Consider the following 17,392-nt stretch of genomic DNA (forward strand, 5'->3'; position numbering starts at 1 on the left):
GATTAGCAACCTTATTACAAACTCTTTTTACAGCATTAAACATATTGTGAAAGTTTAACTACTAAAAATTAAATATGCAAATAAAATATTAAATAAGAGAAAGAGTTGGAATGAGTGCACCGAATTCCGCAATAAAACACTTGATGATTTTGAAGTCTTGAAATTGAATTTCACTACTTCGTTTTTTACCACGAAGAAACGTCAATTGTTCAAAGTTCAAACTTCAAATAATACCATAAATAAAATTTCAAAAAAAAAACGAGAGCCAAATAGTTGATTGCAATTTAGGTGAAGAATGAGAGAATGACAATTGAGAATTAGGTTTTGAGAATTGAGAGATGAGTAAAGAAATGAAGAAGACCGGAGGTATATTTATAGTTTTTTCAAAGGGCTAAATTAGTAAATACTAAAAGTGTTATTTTTGAAAACAAATGCCAAAAAAAGGCTATTCTTGCAAAATAACCGTTGGGCAACGGTCAAAATGGCAGCTGACCGTTGGCATGTCAACGATCAACTATATTAAAAAAAAATATTTGAAATAGCCGTTGAACCGGTCCGATCCGGTACCGGTTAGAACTTGACTTGACAGTACCGGTTCTGACCGGTCAGGTTAACCGGTACCTGTATCCTACCCGGCACAATTCGTTCCCCGTCCCAACCCAACCCTGCCCGCCCCCCTTACCTACCGGTCCGGTCTAAAACCGATTTGGGCCGATCCGGAACCGAGTCAATCCGGCCCGTTTGACACCCTTAGTCAGCAAAATTCGGGTACCAAAATTCACTTATCCATTCAGATAAACTCATCTGAAAACATAACCAGTGAGCAAACCTCGGATATGGCTTCAGCTTCTACGACTTGGAGCATGTCTTGTCTGAAATCTGCACTTCCTTCAATTCAACCAATTTCGAGCTCTTCACTTCGATTCTCTTGTGGGCCATCCCCTTCTGGTGTCAGGATTTGCAAGCCCAAGTCCAGTTCCAGTTCCAGACTTCTTCACTCCTTCGTCGGTCTTGCTCCCCTCCATCCACTCTTGTCCCTTTCTTCCCAGGGTAATTTTTTTTTATACAATTGTGCAAAGAGATGTATCCATTATTTTGAATAATTCTTTTTCTTTTAAGAAAAAAAAAAATCAACTGTGTATATATAGAGTTCAAGTCGAAGGCATTGGATTACTCATGCTGCTAGGGTGGAGCTACATGTATTGAAACTTTTTTGTATATGTATAATTCATAAATTGTTGAGCCGACCCCAATGTGTTTGTGACTGAGACTTAGTTATTGTTGTAGATTTAAATTGTTGAATTCATTTAACATAAGGAAGCTTCTAGTGTACGGACAAATGTGGCTGGAAATTTGCTTTATGTTGCAAGTTCTAATCTAAGATGCTGCATTCTTGCATTATTTGAATCGTATTAGAATTCTGGCTCCGCCATTGCCTGGTTATGTGTACAATTGTTTTGGGTCTTATGTTAGTGTTTCTGAGTGGGTATTGGCATCCAATTGAAATTGCTGCATAGTGTATCAGTTTGTTTCCCCTTGCATGTGAAGGCACAAAAGTTTGACTCTTTTTCGTTTAAGGGAATCCAATTTATCTTATTTTGTGGAGTTGGAAGTAACGGCAAAGCCATGTTTAACTGTTTACCCTTTGCTGAAAAATTATACTGTGCATATAGGTGAAAAATCTTGGACCCCGCGCATAGCGGGAGCTTAGTGCACCAGGTTGCCCTTTATTGATTCCACTAGACGCAAGAGATCATTTTTCTTTTGAATTACTTGATTAAAATGCTTGCCTCCGCCATTGGTTCGAAGGCACTCCCTTGATGCATTCGATCTATGGAACGGTACCAATTTGCATAAAGGAGGCTTTCTTATCTCTTATTCTTTTTCATAGTTGGGGGATGTTGAGGTGGGGCTGGTGCGAAGATGTCATTGATAGCGGCTGCTATTGCGATATGGTAATCAAGATACTCCTACGAAAGGGAATGCTTTAGGTACTTAACTGGATAAGTCACTATTTTTCTCTTGGAGTGTCAAGAATAAAATAATTCAAATGTGGAAGCTATAAAATTTGTGAACTAGGTAACATAACATAGTACAAATGTATAGGTGCTTTTCAGTTGGTCTATACCATGCCTGATGTTGTCAAGAAGTCGGTGAACATCTTTCTCGGTACAGAGTGCACATATCTGTGCCTCTCGTTGTAATGTTGCTTAAGTCAATACTGCTCTTTTAGGATCTTTGATCTAACTTACGTAGAGTCTGATTTATGGATCTTCTGATAATTGTAATGTTAACAAAAAAAGAGGGAGACTTAAGCAAACTGATTAAATGATGATGTTGAGTCATCATGCTGAAGATGTTGATGTCTGAGATTTGAAAATGCCTCAGCAGTCATTTGTAAACTTAAGAGAGTGTGAATACATAGTGAAAAATCTGGTTTTTCTGAACTTTGAAGATTACTTATTTTCTTAATTCTATTCTTGCCTTTGTTAAAATAAGTTTATTTTACTTGGAGCTAGCTATTGATTCCTCTTGTAAATCTGCATCTTCTTGATGCCTTTTCTAATGCAATTTACTTACCCTTACAAAAAAAAAAAAATTATTTTACTATTTGCAGCTTTTGCATGTTGAGTTGTATTGCTCTGCCATTCTTACACCTTTAATTTATCTATATTGCAGATTCAACAAGTTTTGAGCACTCATTCACCGTGATTGATAATGGTGGCCGAGTTTTTGCCATGAGACATGGTAGGAAGGTGCCCAAACTGAATAGACCTCCTGACCAGCGTCGGGCACTTTTGAGAGGCCTCACGACTCAACTCCTCAAGCACGGGCGTATAAAGACCACTAAAGCGAGGGCCAGGGCAGTTAGAAAATATGTTGACAAAATGATTACAATGGCAAAGGATGGTTCTCTTCATAAGAGAAGGCAAGCCCTTGGATTCATCTACGAGAAGCAGATAGTGCATGCATTGTTTGCTGAAGTCCCGGAAAGATATGGGGAGAGGAACGGAGGATACACTAGGATAATAAGAACTCTACCGAGGCGAGGGGACAATGCACCAATGGCGTACATCGAGCTTGTCTAGTGACTGAATATTCTTTTTGAAGGTTCTTTTCTGTTGGTTCTGAACTCTGATGTGAATTAAGAGATTTTTCTTAGTTCCACCAATTATTCAAGCCCAATTTCCTGTATGCCATTCCATTTTAACTTGCAGTTCTGCTTGTGTTTATTTGGTTGATCACCTTTGATCTGTTTCACGCATTGAGTTGTTGACTACTGCATATTATATCAAATATTGTTGTTCTCATGGAAATTGCCAGCAATTGAACATGTTGGTGTAACAATTTTTTTTTTACTCTATCAGTGTATAGAAGTGAAACTCAACCAACAAACGCGCGAAAGAAAGGGATAGAACAGGTGGATAAATTAGATTGCAAGATGAAACTCGGTGTTATAACATTTAGGACTGCTTACTGCAACAATAACAACCCAGTAAAATCCCACAAGTGGGTCTAGGGAGGGTAGTGTGTACGCACACCTTACCCCTACCTCGTAGGAGTAGAGAGGTTGTATCTGATAGATCATCAGTTCAAGAAGACGAAAAGCGACAATAGATCAGTAATAACAAGTCAACAAGGACTAGAAAGATTATACCAGCATCGTAAGAACCAGAAAATAGATGGAAACAGCAATAACAATAACCCGTAACAATGGCACGGTACTATGAAAACGAAAAAATAGTATGAACACAAAACACTATCAGACTAGCCTCACACCCAGTACGAAATAGAAAAATGCTCAACTAACTCCTAACTTTCAATCCTGATATTTCACACCTTCCTATCAAGGGCAATGTCCTCACAAAGCTGAAATCACGCTATGTCCTGCCTCATCACCTCTTCCCAATCCATAAATAAGTTGAAGGCTGCATTGTATTCTTGAAGTGAAGCAATATCTGCCTGAGAGAAGAGTTTCATCAGTCCTGTTTAATGTCTTTAATGAAAGGAATTGGTAGTTTCTGAAGAACTTTCTCATCCAATTGACTGTATTGTCTTCTGAGCTCTTTTATGGCCATTTCTCCATAGGCATCTACTTGATCATCATACTTCTCATAGAAATATGGTACAGTCAACAGCATGACAAATACTGTCCAAAAAAGAACAATTGGTTATCTTGGTGAATCTTATCGACGAACGATGTAAAAAACTTGGGATCTTTTAACTGCCTACAGTAATATGACTGTTAGATCTGTTATCTATCACTAAACTAGAAATACTAAAAATGTGAAAGATTACTGCTCTTAGAGAGGAACTTTTAAGGCTGATTATAGATTGGAACACATAGCTATAAAAATGCTTTCAGCAACTGGATTTATAGTCTGTTTGGCCAAGCTTCTAAAATAAGCTTATTTTGAGAAGTGTTTTTCTCAAAATTACTTTCGGTGAGAAGCAGTTTGTATTTGGCTAATTAATTTGAAAAGCACTTCTGAACAGCAACTAGTGTTTGGCCAAGCTTTGAAAAAGTGCTTATAAGTGTATTTTTCTCAAAATTACTTTTCAGAAAAGTGCTTTTAGGAGAAACTATTTTTTTCTGCTTCTACTTCTACTCAAAAGCACATTTTTTCCTTCTAAAATCTTGGCCATATACTTCAACTTTGAAAAAAAAAACACTTTTAAAGAAAAAATATTTTTGGCCTTGGAGAACCTTCGCCAAACAGGCTATTAACCTATATACATTGACATTATATTTTAACCTGTTATAGCAATTACATGCCTTATTTTCCAGTTTATTAATCTCACTTAGTATGGGACGGCTACATGTACTTATTTTTTATGGTGACCTAATAGTGTAAAAAATTTTACACTGTCAGTGTAAGTAAAAACTCCACATGGACATGCCCATATTGAAATATAAAAAAAAAAACAGGTAATACAATGATCAAACCACTGCATTTCCACAGACCAGTAAGGAAATTTCATAAGTTAGGCTTCTGCAGCCAACAGAAACAAAAATGGAAGTATATAGAGAACTTACTGATGTATACAAGGGTCAGAAGATTGAACCACCTGCCAACAATGGAAACAATCCACAAGCCAAAAATTGCCTGCAGATGGACACATGATCATATGAACTTGTCACAATAGCAATGAAACTTCAAGAGTAAGGTAAAATTAAAAAAGTTCAGGGTGTGGGAAATTGGTACATAAAGAAACTTCTTCAAATCATTTCCAGATGCTACTTCTCGAAAGATACCAAATGCACAGGTGAATTGATCCCTCAGTAGAAGAGCCACTTGCGTCCACGGTTCCTCTGGTAATTCAATCTTTGGAAACTCTATTAAACTCCTGCCATGAAATTTAGTTTTGTCGTAACATTTAAGCATAAGACTCTTAAGTTATACACATCGTCAATGTAAATAATTTTTTACACTATCAGGTCACTCAAAGAATATCTATAGGTAAACCTCCTTAAAATATAGGCCTCGACTAAAGTTGCTCTAGAACAAGCGTGAGCAGCTGTAGGTGCCACTGCACGTGCTCTAGGCTGGGATCTAGCCTTGCCCCGGCACCTACCATTGGTAGCGGCGTTACCTGCTATAACGAGTAACGGTGACATGACAGTGTAAAAATTTCTTTCTTTAACGATGCATTTAACTTAAACTCGTTAATTGGGAGGCAATTGAAAAACTGAAAGTAGTGTTATTACACTGTATTTGTAAAATAAATTCTGGAAATATAAATGAATATAAACAGAAATGACATAAACCAATTCGAGCCCACTGAATTCACAGTGTTTCCTTAAGGAATTTAATCCCCTCCTAGTACCCAAGGTTATGGATTATTTCCTCCCAGGATAGAACGAATTACACACTGGTGTAGTGGTACTTCAAACCCCAGTGTTTCAGCGAACACAAAGTTCGGTAGCAAATCACACTTACTTTTTGCTTTGTTTTGATGCTAAAAGTATGCAGAAGAAGGAGAGGAAACTCAGAAAATTGTAGTTAAAATTCTGAGCAGAATAGTGTTGTATTTATAGCCAAAGTTGGGTCTCTTCAGAATGGCTGTTTATGCAAAACGCCCACAACATAAATGCCATTACATAAATGGCCATTTACTCAATAATAAAGAGGGAAAATAAAGAGGGAAAATTGAAGAGGGTAGTTACTTTTCTGTTACCAAAACAGAAAAACGGATTGGATTTAATATTAATATTTAATATTAATATTTTGTTATTAAAACAAATATTTAATAACATTTCTGTTAATATTTTACTATTAACAAATAAATTTGGTCCAAAAAGTTAATCAATCAATCGATCCAAAAAGTTAATCAATCAATCATTTGACCAAATCCAAATCCAAATCCAAATCCAAATCCAAATCCAAATCCGAAGCCGAAGCCGAAGCCGAAGCCGAGCCGAGCGAGCGACGACGACGACGGCGCGAGGCTTGCCTTCTTCTCAACTCTTTAAGAGCTAGAAGAAGAGCAATTGCTTATATACCCATAAAAAACCTCTTCCTCTTCCAATATGGGACAATGCCCATTTGCCAAGGGAGGGGGAACTTAAAATTTCACTCAAAAATTTCATTTCCCTCCATTTCTCATTCACCCTCTTTTAAGTATTTAATATATTAATTAAATACCTTAAAAACCCAACAATCCCCCACATGAATGGGGAATGGCTATATCACGGAAGTATGCATGAAAAACTGTGTGATTCACAAGTAAGGATTAATTGCATCTGGATAAGTAGGTTTCCCTTTGAACTTTCCGTAGTGAACTTATGTCGGATATACTCGATCAATCGGTAGATTTGATATCTTTGAACCGTCGAACTTTAGTGTATACCTAGACAACCACAAGTCACACAACCAACCCTTAACCGTCTTTGGTTCTCATTGTTGTGTTCGTTTCAGCCATGAACACCGCCTGGTTTCATAAGTGCGTAGAGAACTGGCCTTACAATGTTCTCCTTGAAGCGGCTAACACTTCACACTTACATAGGTGATTCCTAAACGTGTCATCCCGTAGATACACTATTTGATATACCCCGTATCAAATTTAGAAATCATTAAAAAGCCTTAATGCTTTATCCTTGGTACTGAACATTGTCTCATCACGATAATGGACCAAAAGTTTAGTTGACAATGTTGAACCGTCATAAATGTCTTTGTTTGATCTCCTTGAACCTAGATCTTGGGATCTCCAGTCTTCTAGGTGGAGTTACCACCACTATGACTTGTTCTCGGCCACAGTCCCATTCCCCTTGATGACTTCTCAACTACCTCTCTAGTTAGGCCTTTTGTAAGTGGATCCGATATATTATCACTTGACTTTACATAGTCAATCGTGATAATTCCTCTAGAGAGTAATTGTCTAACGGTTTTATGTCTTCGTCGTATATGGCGAGACTTACCGTTATACATAACGCTCCCAGCCCTTCCAATTGCCGCTTGACTATCACAATGTATGCATATTGGTGCCAACGGTTTGGGCCAAAATGGAATATCTTCCAAGAAATTCCGGAGCCATTCAGCTTCTTCACCGGCTTTATCCAAGGCTATGAACTCAGCCTCCATTGTAGAGCGGGCAATACAAGTTTGTGTGGGTGACTTCCAAGATACCGCTCCTCCACCAATAGTGAATACATATCCACTTGTGGACTTGGAATCAGTTGATCCGGTGATCCAATTTGCATCACAGTATCCCTCAATGACCGCANCAGTAAGTACAAATACAGAAATAAATTATTAAATTCCTTAAGCTTGTTATTACACTGTATTTGTAAAATAAATTCTGGAAATATAAATGAATATAAACAGTAATGAATATAAACAGAAATGACATAAACCAATTCGAGCCCACTGAATTCACAGTGTTTCCTTAAGGAATTTAATCCCCTCCTAGTACCCAAGGTTATGGATTATTTCCTCCCAGGATAGAACGAATTACACACTGGTGTAGTGGTACTTCAAACCCCAGTGTTTCAGCGAACACAAAGTTCGGTAGCAAATCACACTTACTTTTTGCTTTGTTTTGATGCTAAACGTATGCAGAAGAAGGAGAGGAAACTCAGAAAATTGTAGTTAAAATTCTGAGCAGAATAGTGTTGTATTTATAGCCAAAGTTGGGTCTCTTCAGAATGGCTGTTTATGCAAAACGCCCACAACATAAATGCCATTACATAAATGGCCATTTACTCAATAATAAAGAGGGAAAATAAAGAGGGAAAATTGAAGAGGGTAGTTACTTTTCTGTTACCAAAACAGAAAAACGGATTGGATTTAATATTAATATTTAATAGTATTTCTGTTAATATTTTACTATTAACAAATAAATTTGGTCCAAAAAGTTAATCAATCAATCATTTGACCGAAGCCGAAGCCGAAGCCGAAGCCGAGCGAGCGACGACGACGGCGGCGCGAGGCTTGCCTTCTTCTCAACTCTTTAAGAGCTAGAAGAAGAGCAATTGCTTATATACCCATAAAAAACCTCTTCCTCTTCCAATATGGGACAATGCCCATTTGCCAAGGGAGGGGGAACTTAAAATTTCACTCAAAAATTTCATTTCCCTCCATTTCCCATTCACTCTCTTTTAAGTATTTAATATATTAATTAAATACCTTAAAAACCCAACAAGTAGCAGCATAAAACAAAGTGATAATTGTAATTAGGCAAAGGGAAGTGAACTAACTTGTTGACAAAGAGGGAGAGATTGGACCAAAAGAACAAGATGGCCAAGGAAACTATGAGTGAATGGCAAATAAAAGTGAGCAAATGATAACCAATCCACTCGAACAGAAACCATATGATAGTTGCACCAGCAAATAATCCTCCTGATATCTGCTTGTTCCTCCACAGTAAAATATCAGCCACTGATCCATTCATTTTCAGCATCAATAACAGTTAATCAGTTACCTAAGGCCACTCAAGAATGACCAAAAAAGTAGAGTTTTTAACCCAAATGGTCCCTTAAGTTTGGGGGAAAGTGCTATTTCGTCCTTACTATAGTACTTGTAATAACATGTACGATCCTTTAAGTTTGCAAAAGTTGAGCACTTTTAGTTCAACTGGCGAAACTTAAAGGATCATATATGCTCGAGATAATATAATAAGGGAAAAAATAGACCTACCATCAAACTTTAAAAGGCCATTAAAATTAAAAACTCAATAATGCACATGACTAACAAAAATTAGAAGTTGAGGAAACATACGTTTGCCACCACCTAGAGCAGCGTGAAGAGATTTATGACGGCCAAAGAGGTGAAACTTCTTGTGTACATCAGGGCGTCTAAAGTCATTTTCATCTGTTGATGATGACGAAGAAGAATCATTGCGACCAAGGTTGGCCTTTTGCTTTTTCTCCACAGAAGATTCTGAAACCATTTCCTCCACGAAACAACGAAAAAAAAAAAAAAAGGTTCAATGGACATGCATGCAAAGAAGCATGCGGTTATCCAAGTAAGGCGAATTCAAGATTTAAAGATAGTAAGTCTAGAATAAGTGTGATCTAATTATATGTACATATTTTTTTGCATATGGCATATACGTTGAACTAATTAAAAGCAATGATGTTCAGTTGAACCCAGAAACTATATGTCATAGAATACTCAAAACTCCAAGTACCCATAGTCCCATAGAAAAAAGTAAAAATGATCATTCTTACTGTGTAGGAGGTCGAAGTGACAACAATTGGGTCCGTGAATCTTGATTGATTTGCCCCTTTTTTGATACTATGTGTTTTCGTTCGTTCTACTATAGCAGTTTTAGATGTGTCGATTGCTTTTGTTGTGTTGAAAAGTGAAGATTGCAGTTAGGTTTTCTCCTTCCTTTGTTGTTATCTACCATACAACAGTGTAATATGTTAGCAATTCAACTCTTGTTTTTAGACTGTTACTGAATCATTCAAAGAGTCTAACTAACTGAGCGCCACAGGGTGCTTCAAAATCGCACGATAACCATATGTAATCCATCTTTTCCGCAAAACTCTGAACTCCCTCTCTTTCCTAGTAATGTATAGGGATGGCAAATGGGCGGGTTGGGCTGAATTTGGGCGGGTTAAGATGAGTTAGGTTAATAAATGGGTTATTGCCCAACCCTACCCAAAGTGTACTTGGGCTAAGATGAGCTGGGTCAAGATGGGCTAACCAATGGGTCATAGCCCAACCCGCCCAACTTGGCTCATGGATCCCCTGTAGGGTGGGTGGGTGCAGAAAAAAAAAATAGAAAACTGAAAATACAAACAAAAAAAAGAAAAAAAAAATTTTTGAGGGGGTTTGCACGGGGAGGTGGGGGAGGGGGTAGGGGTGGGGGTGGTGCAGAAAAACAAAAAAAATAGAAAATTGAAAATACAAAAAAAAAAAGTAAAATTGGAACAACTAAGTAAATTTCTAGATAAGTTGGGTTGAGATCCCTTTGTTTTGGGTGGATTTCATGGATAGATAAATGTTGCCAAAATATTGAGAATTCATTGTTTACACATTTGATGGTTAATCTAATAACAACAATATATGTATGTGTGTTTTATCAAATATGCTCTATTATACAAATTAAATTTAATTCTCATGTTCTAGGAATCAACAACCGTCTGGCATTTAAAATTGATCTTGGTATAAAGTGATAAAATTGATTCGTATACTTAGACTATTAAGTGAGAGAAAACTTGACTCGGATACCATTGTTATTAAATATATTAAAAGAGAAAAGCAAGTTATACTTCCTCCGATTCAAAATAAGTGATTTTTTGGCCTTTTTCTTGTGGTCCAAAATAAGTGATTTTTCCAGATTTCAAAAATGAATTAATTATTTTTTTCTTTCATTGTCCTTGGAGTAAATAGTGTTGGAATATGTGTTAGGAGTGTTTATGTGAGATAGTAAAGGTTAATATGGTCAATTCCATTGCTAATTAATGCTAAAAGCTGGATTTCTTAATTTGTGTGAAAACATCCAAAAAATCACTTATTTTGGACCGGAGGGAGTACAATTTTACCTTTAACTCGGTACATGTATTTACTAGCATTACAAAAGACAGCCATGACCGTGGTTCTTTAGTATATACTGTGATAAAATTGATGCGACTTACATTTATTTACTGAAAACATATAAAAATATGTAGAATGACATAAGAATAAAACTCAATATTCTTTTTTTTTTTTTTAATTTTGCACCGAAACTTATACATAGCTACATTGTTGCACACAAATACACACAATAAAAAAAAAAAACTAATGGAAAATTAGTATTCGAGCTCCACTTTTTCTTAAAACAAAGTTATTACATCGAGGGAGAGGATGGAGAAAGCGGAAGAGAATGTTACGCTACTATGAGGTTTGAACCCTCCACCTTAACTGTGAAAGACAGAAAACTCACCGAGTGAGCTAATCCTCAATCCCATCCGAGCTCCATTTGATCACAACTTCTTCACTGATAGATACACACTATTTCCAGGCTCAATAACCAAATTCAGAGCTGGAGAATGAATATACTTTGGGGAAATAGAGAAAGAAAATTTAGTCAAAATTAATGAAATGAGTATTTTAAGTTCCATCATAGCCAAATTTTGTCCCAAACACACCCTTGGTCCAACACCAAAAGGCATATACACGTGTGGAAATTTACATGCACCTTTAATTCCATTTGCAAATCTTTCTGGATTAAATTTGTAAGAATCTTTTCCCCATATTTTTGGATCAGTGTGTAATTTAGTCACTATTGTCCAAAGATTCACTCCCTTAGGAATATTAATACCTCCAAATTTAATTTCATTTAAGGCTTCCCTTGATACCACTGCTACTGGTGGATAAAGACGCAATGATTCGTTAATAGCCATTGTTAACTGCAAAATCAAGGTAGATATATACTAACATGTGTTAATCAATATAATATTGCGATTTATTTAATTTTAACATTAATTAGAAAGTTAAGAATTCAAGGTTTCGGAGTAATAGTGATGGGTTTATTTTACAGTAGAAATGACACCAGGTAGGAATTAGCCAATGTATTCTGAAGTTTAGTTTTTCTGTTTAAAGTCCTGAAATTAATTTTTTTAGTTTAAAGTTTTATGATAAAATAAATATTGGCTAATCTCTAAATAGCAGTCTTAAGAATGGTTATTTGTGTAGTTTCCCCAATTTTACGGGTACATCTATAGTCATGAACTAAAATTCTATTGCCGCAATGTCATAAAACTAAGTGGGCGTTTGGACATAAGAATTGTCAAAATTCCGAAAAAAGTGGAAAAACATATTTCAGTAAAAATGGTATTTGAAAATTAGAGTTGTGTTTGAACATGAATATAATTTTGGGTTGTTTTTGAATTTTTGTGAGTGATCTAAGTGAAAATTTTGAAAAACAGCGTATTGGAGTTTTTCAAATTTTCAAAAAATTTCAAAATTCATCTTCAAGTGAAAAAATTAGAAATTTTATGGCCTAACACAAATTTCAAAAAAAAAATGAAAAGTTTTCGATAAATGAACATTTTCATTGCCAAACGGGCTCTAAATATGTTAACCACAAAAAAAAAAAAAAAAAAAAAAAAAAAAAAAAATAACTATTGTTCCTATATTTTGCATAATATGAAATCGCCAAAAATTCATCAACCTGGAGCCGAAAATGCCATTTATATAATAAGTTTTGTTACCGGATTGATAAATTTTTAGCTATTTTATTTTATGCGTAATATAGTTACAATTGATGTATTTTTTAAATTATGAAATATAGTTTTGAACTTTTTTTGCAAAAAAAACTTCTAATTCAATGATCATTTATGAAACTAATCCTTATAAGTACCTAGGGGCGGATCTACTACGAAACTTATGGATTCAGATATATATAAAGTATTTTACTGTAAACTCATATATATAATTTGAGATAAAGAAATTCATAAACTTCAAATCCTGAATCCGTGTGTAAATACCTGTTTCATCTTTCGAATCATATCAGCATCAGGAATTCGACCCATACAAATTTGAAGGACCTCAGCACGAATACGTTGTTGCCAATTTGGATTTGTAGCTAAAAGCATGAGACACCATGTAGCTGCAACAGCAGTGGTTTCATAACCAGCCAAGTATATGTTTTTGCAATTATCAACTATGAAATGATCAATAAATGTATCATTGCTAATTTGTTCACTATTTCTGGCTCCTTCAATAACCATTTGTAGTAAATCTTTTTCAGATCCAGCTTCCCTTCTTTCCTTCACTATTTTCAAGATTAATTCTTTGATTTCTTTCTCTAAGGTCCATGTCTCCCTGTTGTTCTTGGTAGGAAGATACCTGTTCCATCCAAGAAGGAGCTTGAGTGAATGTTGTATAGTCCCGGAAAATTTTTAGGCGATCCAGGTCCGGGGGCCCGGGGCACACGAAAATATGGGAATCAGGTGGAATTTCAGTTTTATGCCCATAAAAGCTATAGCACACGAAAATATGGGAATCGAGTGGAATGCCAGTTTTATGGCCATAAAATGACAAAAAACGAGGAAAGGTCATGGCGGGGCGGATTTGATCCATGTGAGGCTAGATTATTAGGCATTGATTTTGTCTGTGATGCTTTAGAGAAGGTTAAAGTGATTCGGGAGCGACTTCGTACAGCTCAATCCAAGCAAGTGGTGGCAAAATTAATCTATTTTTTAGTTACCCGTTGAATTCGTCCAAGTTTAAACGGGATAGATTATGACCGGTTTGTTGGTGTGACCCAACGGGTTGACCAGAAATGAGCCATCAAACTATTTGGTCGAAATTGATCAAATAGTGTAACACGTGAGTTATATTGAAACTCAAATCCAAACATACAAAATAAATTTTGAGAATATTGAAAAGTATGTAAATTTAAGAGAATTTAAACTCATAATTTAGGCAAAACACATTTTGAGTTCGTGTTGGGCGGTTGTGTTATGACAATTATAAATTTGAACAATTTTGATCTGACCTAGCCCGTCAATTTGCCACCTTTAATGTTTAAAAACTGCTCGATCACCAGCTATGGTAGAGCCAGAATTTTCACCAGGGGGATTCAGAATATAAAGAAGTAAACAATCAAATAAGCCAAGAGGATTCAACCTCTACTATATATGTGTAAAAAATACTGTTTAACCTTGTATGTATATATAGTAAATTTTTCGGCAAAGGGGGTTTGAACCCCCTCCCGCCACCCTAGCTTCCCCCCCCCCCCTCCCCCGCCACTCACCAGTCAATTGTTTAGCATATCATTACTGAAGAAAAATTGGACTTGATTAGTAAGGATTCTTATAGCTAACCTCAACTTGCTTGAGCTTAGCGCATAGTTATACGTATCAATATAGATGAAAATGGTACCTTATGCCTGGAATTCCAGTAGTCAGGACCCTTTTGGAAGCAGCTTCCTGGAGAGCTCTAAGCTTAAAAAAAATTTCTTCTCCTTTTGAAAAATTGCTTCCAAAACATGCTTTAGAAATTACATCTCCAGAAAAACTTCTCATGTCCGGATCAATTTTGATATCAGCACTCCCACCTTGAGCTTCTACTTGATTATTCCATGTCTTCAACAATGTTAATGCAGAATCTTGTATTAAATCTATCATTCCCTGCACACCTCAAAAAGGCATAAATATCAATAACTTCTTCAACAAATACAGAGTTGAACCGCCTGCTACAACGTGTTAAAATTACCGTTACACTATGGATTATGGGTGTCAAACGGGCGGGTCGGGTCGATTTATAGGTGGGTCAAAACGGGAAATGAAAAAACGGATAAATTATCCGACCCGACCCATAGTTAATGTGGATACAAAATGAGTTAACCCGCGGATAATATAGGAAAACATATTATCCATGGCTTTTTTAATACGATCACTTTTGAGAGAATTACTAGTATCTAAAGCTTGAGGAACCCCCAATTTGAGTCTTTACAAATGTAAAAGTTAAACGCATTAGTTATCCATTGGTTATCCATTTTCTAAGGGGTGGTTTGGTACGTGGACTAAATTATCCCGGGATTTTATTCCCAGGACTTATTATACCACATGAGAGATGGGATAAAATAATCTCACATTTGATGGGATAAGGTAGGATAAGATGAGATATCCTGAATTAAGTCTGGGATTAAATTTATACCTTGTTTGGTTGGAGGTATAAATTTATTCTAGGATAAATTTACCGCCAACCAAACACAGTATAAATTTAATCTCACACCTTATCCTACCTTATCCCTCATATGAAACGACCCCTAAGTAGATAATATGGTTCTTATCTATATTTGACCCGTTTTTAAAAGGTTCATTATCCAACCCATTTTTAGTGGATAAAATGGACGGATAACTGGTTTTTTTATCCATTTTGCCACCACTACTATGGATCTACATAATTTAAATACGACTTTGTACCTTAACTTTTTCCAAATATAACTCAGGAGCAAGAATCTTTCTTTGATGTGCCCAAAAAGGTCCATTTGAAGTTAGGATTCCATTGCCTAACAAAGAACCCCTCTCTTTTGCTTGATAGGTTGGCTTACCCAAGTCAAGGGATGTGCAAGTAGTAATCTCTCTTACCATTTCTGGTTGTGTTACATGCATTATTAGTGTGTTTCCAAGAGAAAACATGAATACATCACCTGCTCAATGCTCATCCATAAAAGATACAATTAGAAGCCAAAAAAAAAAAAAAATTACAAAACAATAATTCTTATACAGCAGAGAATCAAGAAAGTTGTATTTTTCAAGAACACCACGTTGAAGACATGATTAAACAAATATAAGTGTGTTTTCTCTCACGGTTTAAATTTCTACTTCCTCTGGTCTACAATAAGTGATTATTTTGTCTTTGGCACACCCATTAAGAAAATACGAACTCCTAAAGAAAAAAAAGATGTATTCACTAAATCACCCTTAATTAATTGTTACCTTGACACATTAGAATATGTAAATAAGGGCAAATTTTAGAAGAAAAAAATTAATTCCTTCTTTATTATGTAAATGAACACTTATTTTGGACCTAAACAAAAAAATAAAATGGTCACTCATGATAGGGTCTTCATCCATTATCAAAAGGAAATTTTACGTGTGATAGGCATGTTGAAGACATAATTAACAAAATAAAAGTATTTTCTGCTTTCAGATGAAATTGTCATAATTTTATATGGCACTAGTGCATAAAAAGGTTTTAGTTTCAAGTCTCGCCACCACGTTACATCAGAAGCCGTTGAAGATATAATTAAGGAAACAAAAATATATTCTCTCGTTTCCACCAGCTTAAAAATTTAACATACCGTATTGTTTCTGCCATTGATCAAAGAAAGGCAGAAGAGCTGCTCCACAGTTATGGGAGTCTAAATCTCCATTTGCAACTGCCTTACGTGACTTTTTGATATCCAATATGTTTCCAAGAAGAAAAGTTGGCTGAGGTCCAAATATCCCCTGATTTCTGAGAGCTGATTGGAGTCTTCTTGGCTTTGTTAAAAGTGAATTGTAAAAATGAAAAACCAACCCAAATAAACACAATAATGCAACTGATAACAACATTTTTCTGGATATATATGGCTCAATCAGTTCTGTTTTAGTTGTGTTTTGGAGGAGTAATATGTGCTGGTTGTTTGCCTTAAATGTAGTCAGGAAACTCTTATATAGAAATAGTTGGGATCGGAAAATATGCCAAAAGCTAAACCTCATAGACGAGGAAATTGTAATTGGTTTGTGCTTCAAGTTTTCAACTACCATAACTGAGTCAAAATATGAGACTCAAGAAACTCTCGGTACGGAGCTCTTCATATGAAGTAATTACCTCTTTAATGGGCCCTACATGGCGTTAATGTGAATTCATTAGTGGGGTGTGACGGAATGGAGTGATGATTGTTCCACCCTTAATTAGAGGTTTCGGTTTTCGGTTTTGAGTATTTGGTAACGGAGGAATCCCTATTGAGAGTGCTTCCCTTTAGTGGGTCCAACACATGCATATCTGAATTGGTTAGGCCAATGGTACTGTTTGACCAAAAAAGTATTAAACCTTTTTTGATTATATCAATCAATGATGAGAAGAGGAGTAAATCTTAGTTAAGGATACTAAATCTAGATCAAATGATAGATAAAATAGACAAAATGGAAGACGTTGGTTAATATGTTTGAGTCGATTAAATGTTCATAAATACAGCAACATAAATATGCAATCAATTTAAGTAAATACGATAGGCGTAATCATATGAAGTTGCTACCCAATTATTGAGATCTCAAGGAAAGCTTCTTTCCTCGATAACAGAGTAGAAAGAGAAGAGATATGAGATGATTGAGGAATCTTGGGACCCTGTCAATATAGAACAGTGAAGTATCTCTCTTGCATTCAATGAATAAGGCCTTTCTAGTATATTCTCTCAGTTGAATCTGTTACAAAGTGTTCTTTTGTCTCTCTTGCCCGGATCCCCT

General features: G+C 35.9%; 3 protein-coding genes across 3 annotated transcripts; 1 reads left to right on the top strand and 2 right to left on the bottom strand.

The window, feature by feature from the left end:
- LOC109227503 (50S ribosomal protein L17, chloroplastic) lies at window positions 773-3,317 on the top strand. The gene is made up of 2 exons (XM_019392696.1): window positions 773-1,050; window positions 2,680-3,317. Exons 1-2 carry the CDS (start codon window positions 837-839, stop codon window positions 3,087-3,089), a joined length of 624 nt encoding a protein of 207 aa, XP_019248241.1. The 5' UTR covers window positions 773-836; the 3' UTR covers window positions 3,090-3,317.
- Window positions 3,627-9,835, bottom strand: LOC109228384 (reticulon-like protein B2). Its single transcript, XM_019393525.1, has 6 exons — window positions 9,671-9,835; window positions 9,219-9,393; window positions 8,699-8,879; window positions 5,208-5,349; window positions 5,039-5,108; window positions 3,627-4,150 (listed from the first exon to the last, which is right to left on the bottom strand). The coding sequence occupies exons 2-6, from the start codon at window positions 9,388-9,390 to the stop codon at window positions 3,981-3,983; spliced, it is 735 nt and encodes a 244-aa protein (XP_019249070.1). The 5' UTR covers window positions 9,391-9,393; window positions 9,671-9,835; the 3' UTR covers window positions 3,627-3,980.
- On the bottom strand, window positions 11,174-16,652 carry LOC109228386 (cytochrome P450 714C2-like). Its single transcript, XM_019393526.1, has 5 exons — window positions 16,246-16,652; window positions 15,365-15,591; window positions 14,319-14,566; window positions 12,920-13,280; window positions 11,174-11,839 (listed from the first exon to the last, which is right to left on the bottom strand). Exons 1-5 carry the CDS (start codon window positions 16,643-16,645, stop codon window positions 11,414-11,416), a joined length of 1,662 nt encoding a protein of 553 aa, XP_019249071.1. The 5' UTR covers window positions 16,646-16,652; the 3' UTR covers window positions 11,174-11,413.

Source organism: Nicotiana attenuata, chromosome 6 (assembly GCF_001879085.1).
Source record: "Nicotiana attenuata strain UT chromosome 6, NIATTr2, whole genome shotgun sequence".
NCBI classification, from domain to species: domain Eukaryota; kingdom Viridiplantae; phylum Streptophyta; class Magnoliopsida; order Solanales; family Solanaceae; genus Nicotiana; species Nicotiana attenuata.

What these genes read in the sequence shown, in the direction of transcription:
- LOC109227503 (XM_019392696.1), top strand. Translation starts at nt 837, where the DNA reads ATGGCTTCAGCTTCTACGACTTGGAGCATGTCTTGTCTGAAATCTGCA. An exon ending in CTTGTCCCTTTCTTCCCAGG is followed by an intron (nt 1,051 to 2,679) that starts GTAATTTTTTTT and finishes TCTATATTGCAG; the next exon opens with ATTCAACAAGTTTTGAGCAC.
- LOC109228384 (XM_019393525.1), bottom strand. Translation starts at nt 9,390, where the DNA reads ATGGTTTCAGAATCTTCTGTGGAGAAAAAGCAAAAGGCCAACCTTGGT. An exon ending in CTCTCCCTCTTTGTCAACAA is followed by an intron (nt 5,350 to 8,698) that starts GTTAGTTCACTT and finishes ATTTCATGGCAG; the next exon opens with GAGTTTAATAGAGTTTCCAA. An exon ending in ATTTGAAGAAGTTTCTTTAT is followed by an intron (nt 5,109 to 5,207) that starts GTACCAATTTCC and finishes GTCCATCTGCAG; the next exon opens with GCAATTTTTGGCTTGTGGAT.
- LOC109228386 (XM_019393526.1), bottom strand. Translation starts at nt 16,645, where the DNA reads ATGAGGTTTAGCTTTTGGCATATTTTCCGATCCCAACTATTTCTATAT. An exon ending in TATATTTGGAAAAAGTTAAG is followed by an intron (nt 14,567 to 15,364) that starts GTACAAAGTCGT and finishes TGAGGTGTGCAG; the next exon opens with GGAATGATAGATTTAATACA. An exon ending in ACTGGAATTCCAGGCATAAG is followed by an intron (nt 13,281 to 14,318) that starts GTACCATTTTCA and finishes TGGATGGAACAG; the next exon opens with GTATCTTCCTACCAAGAACA.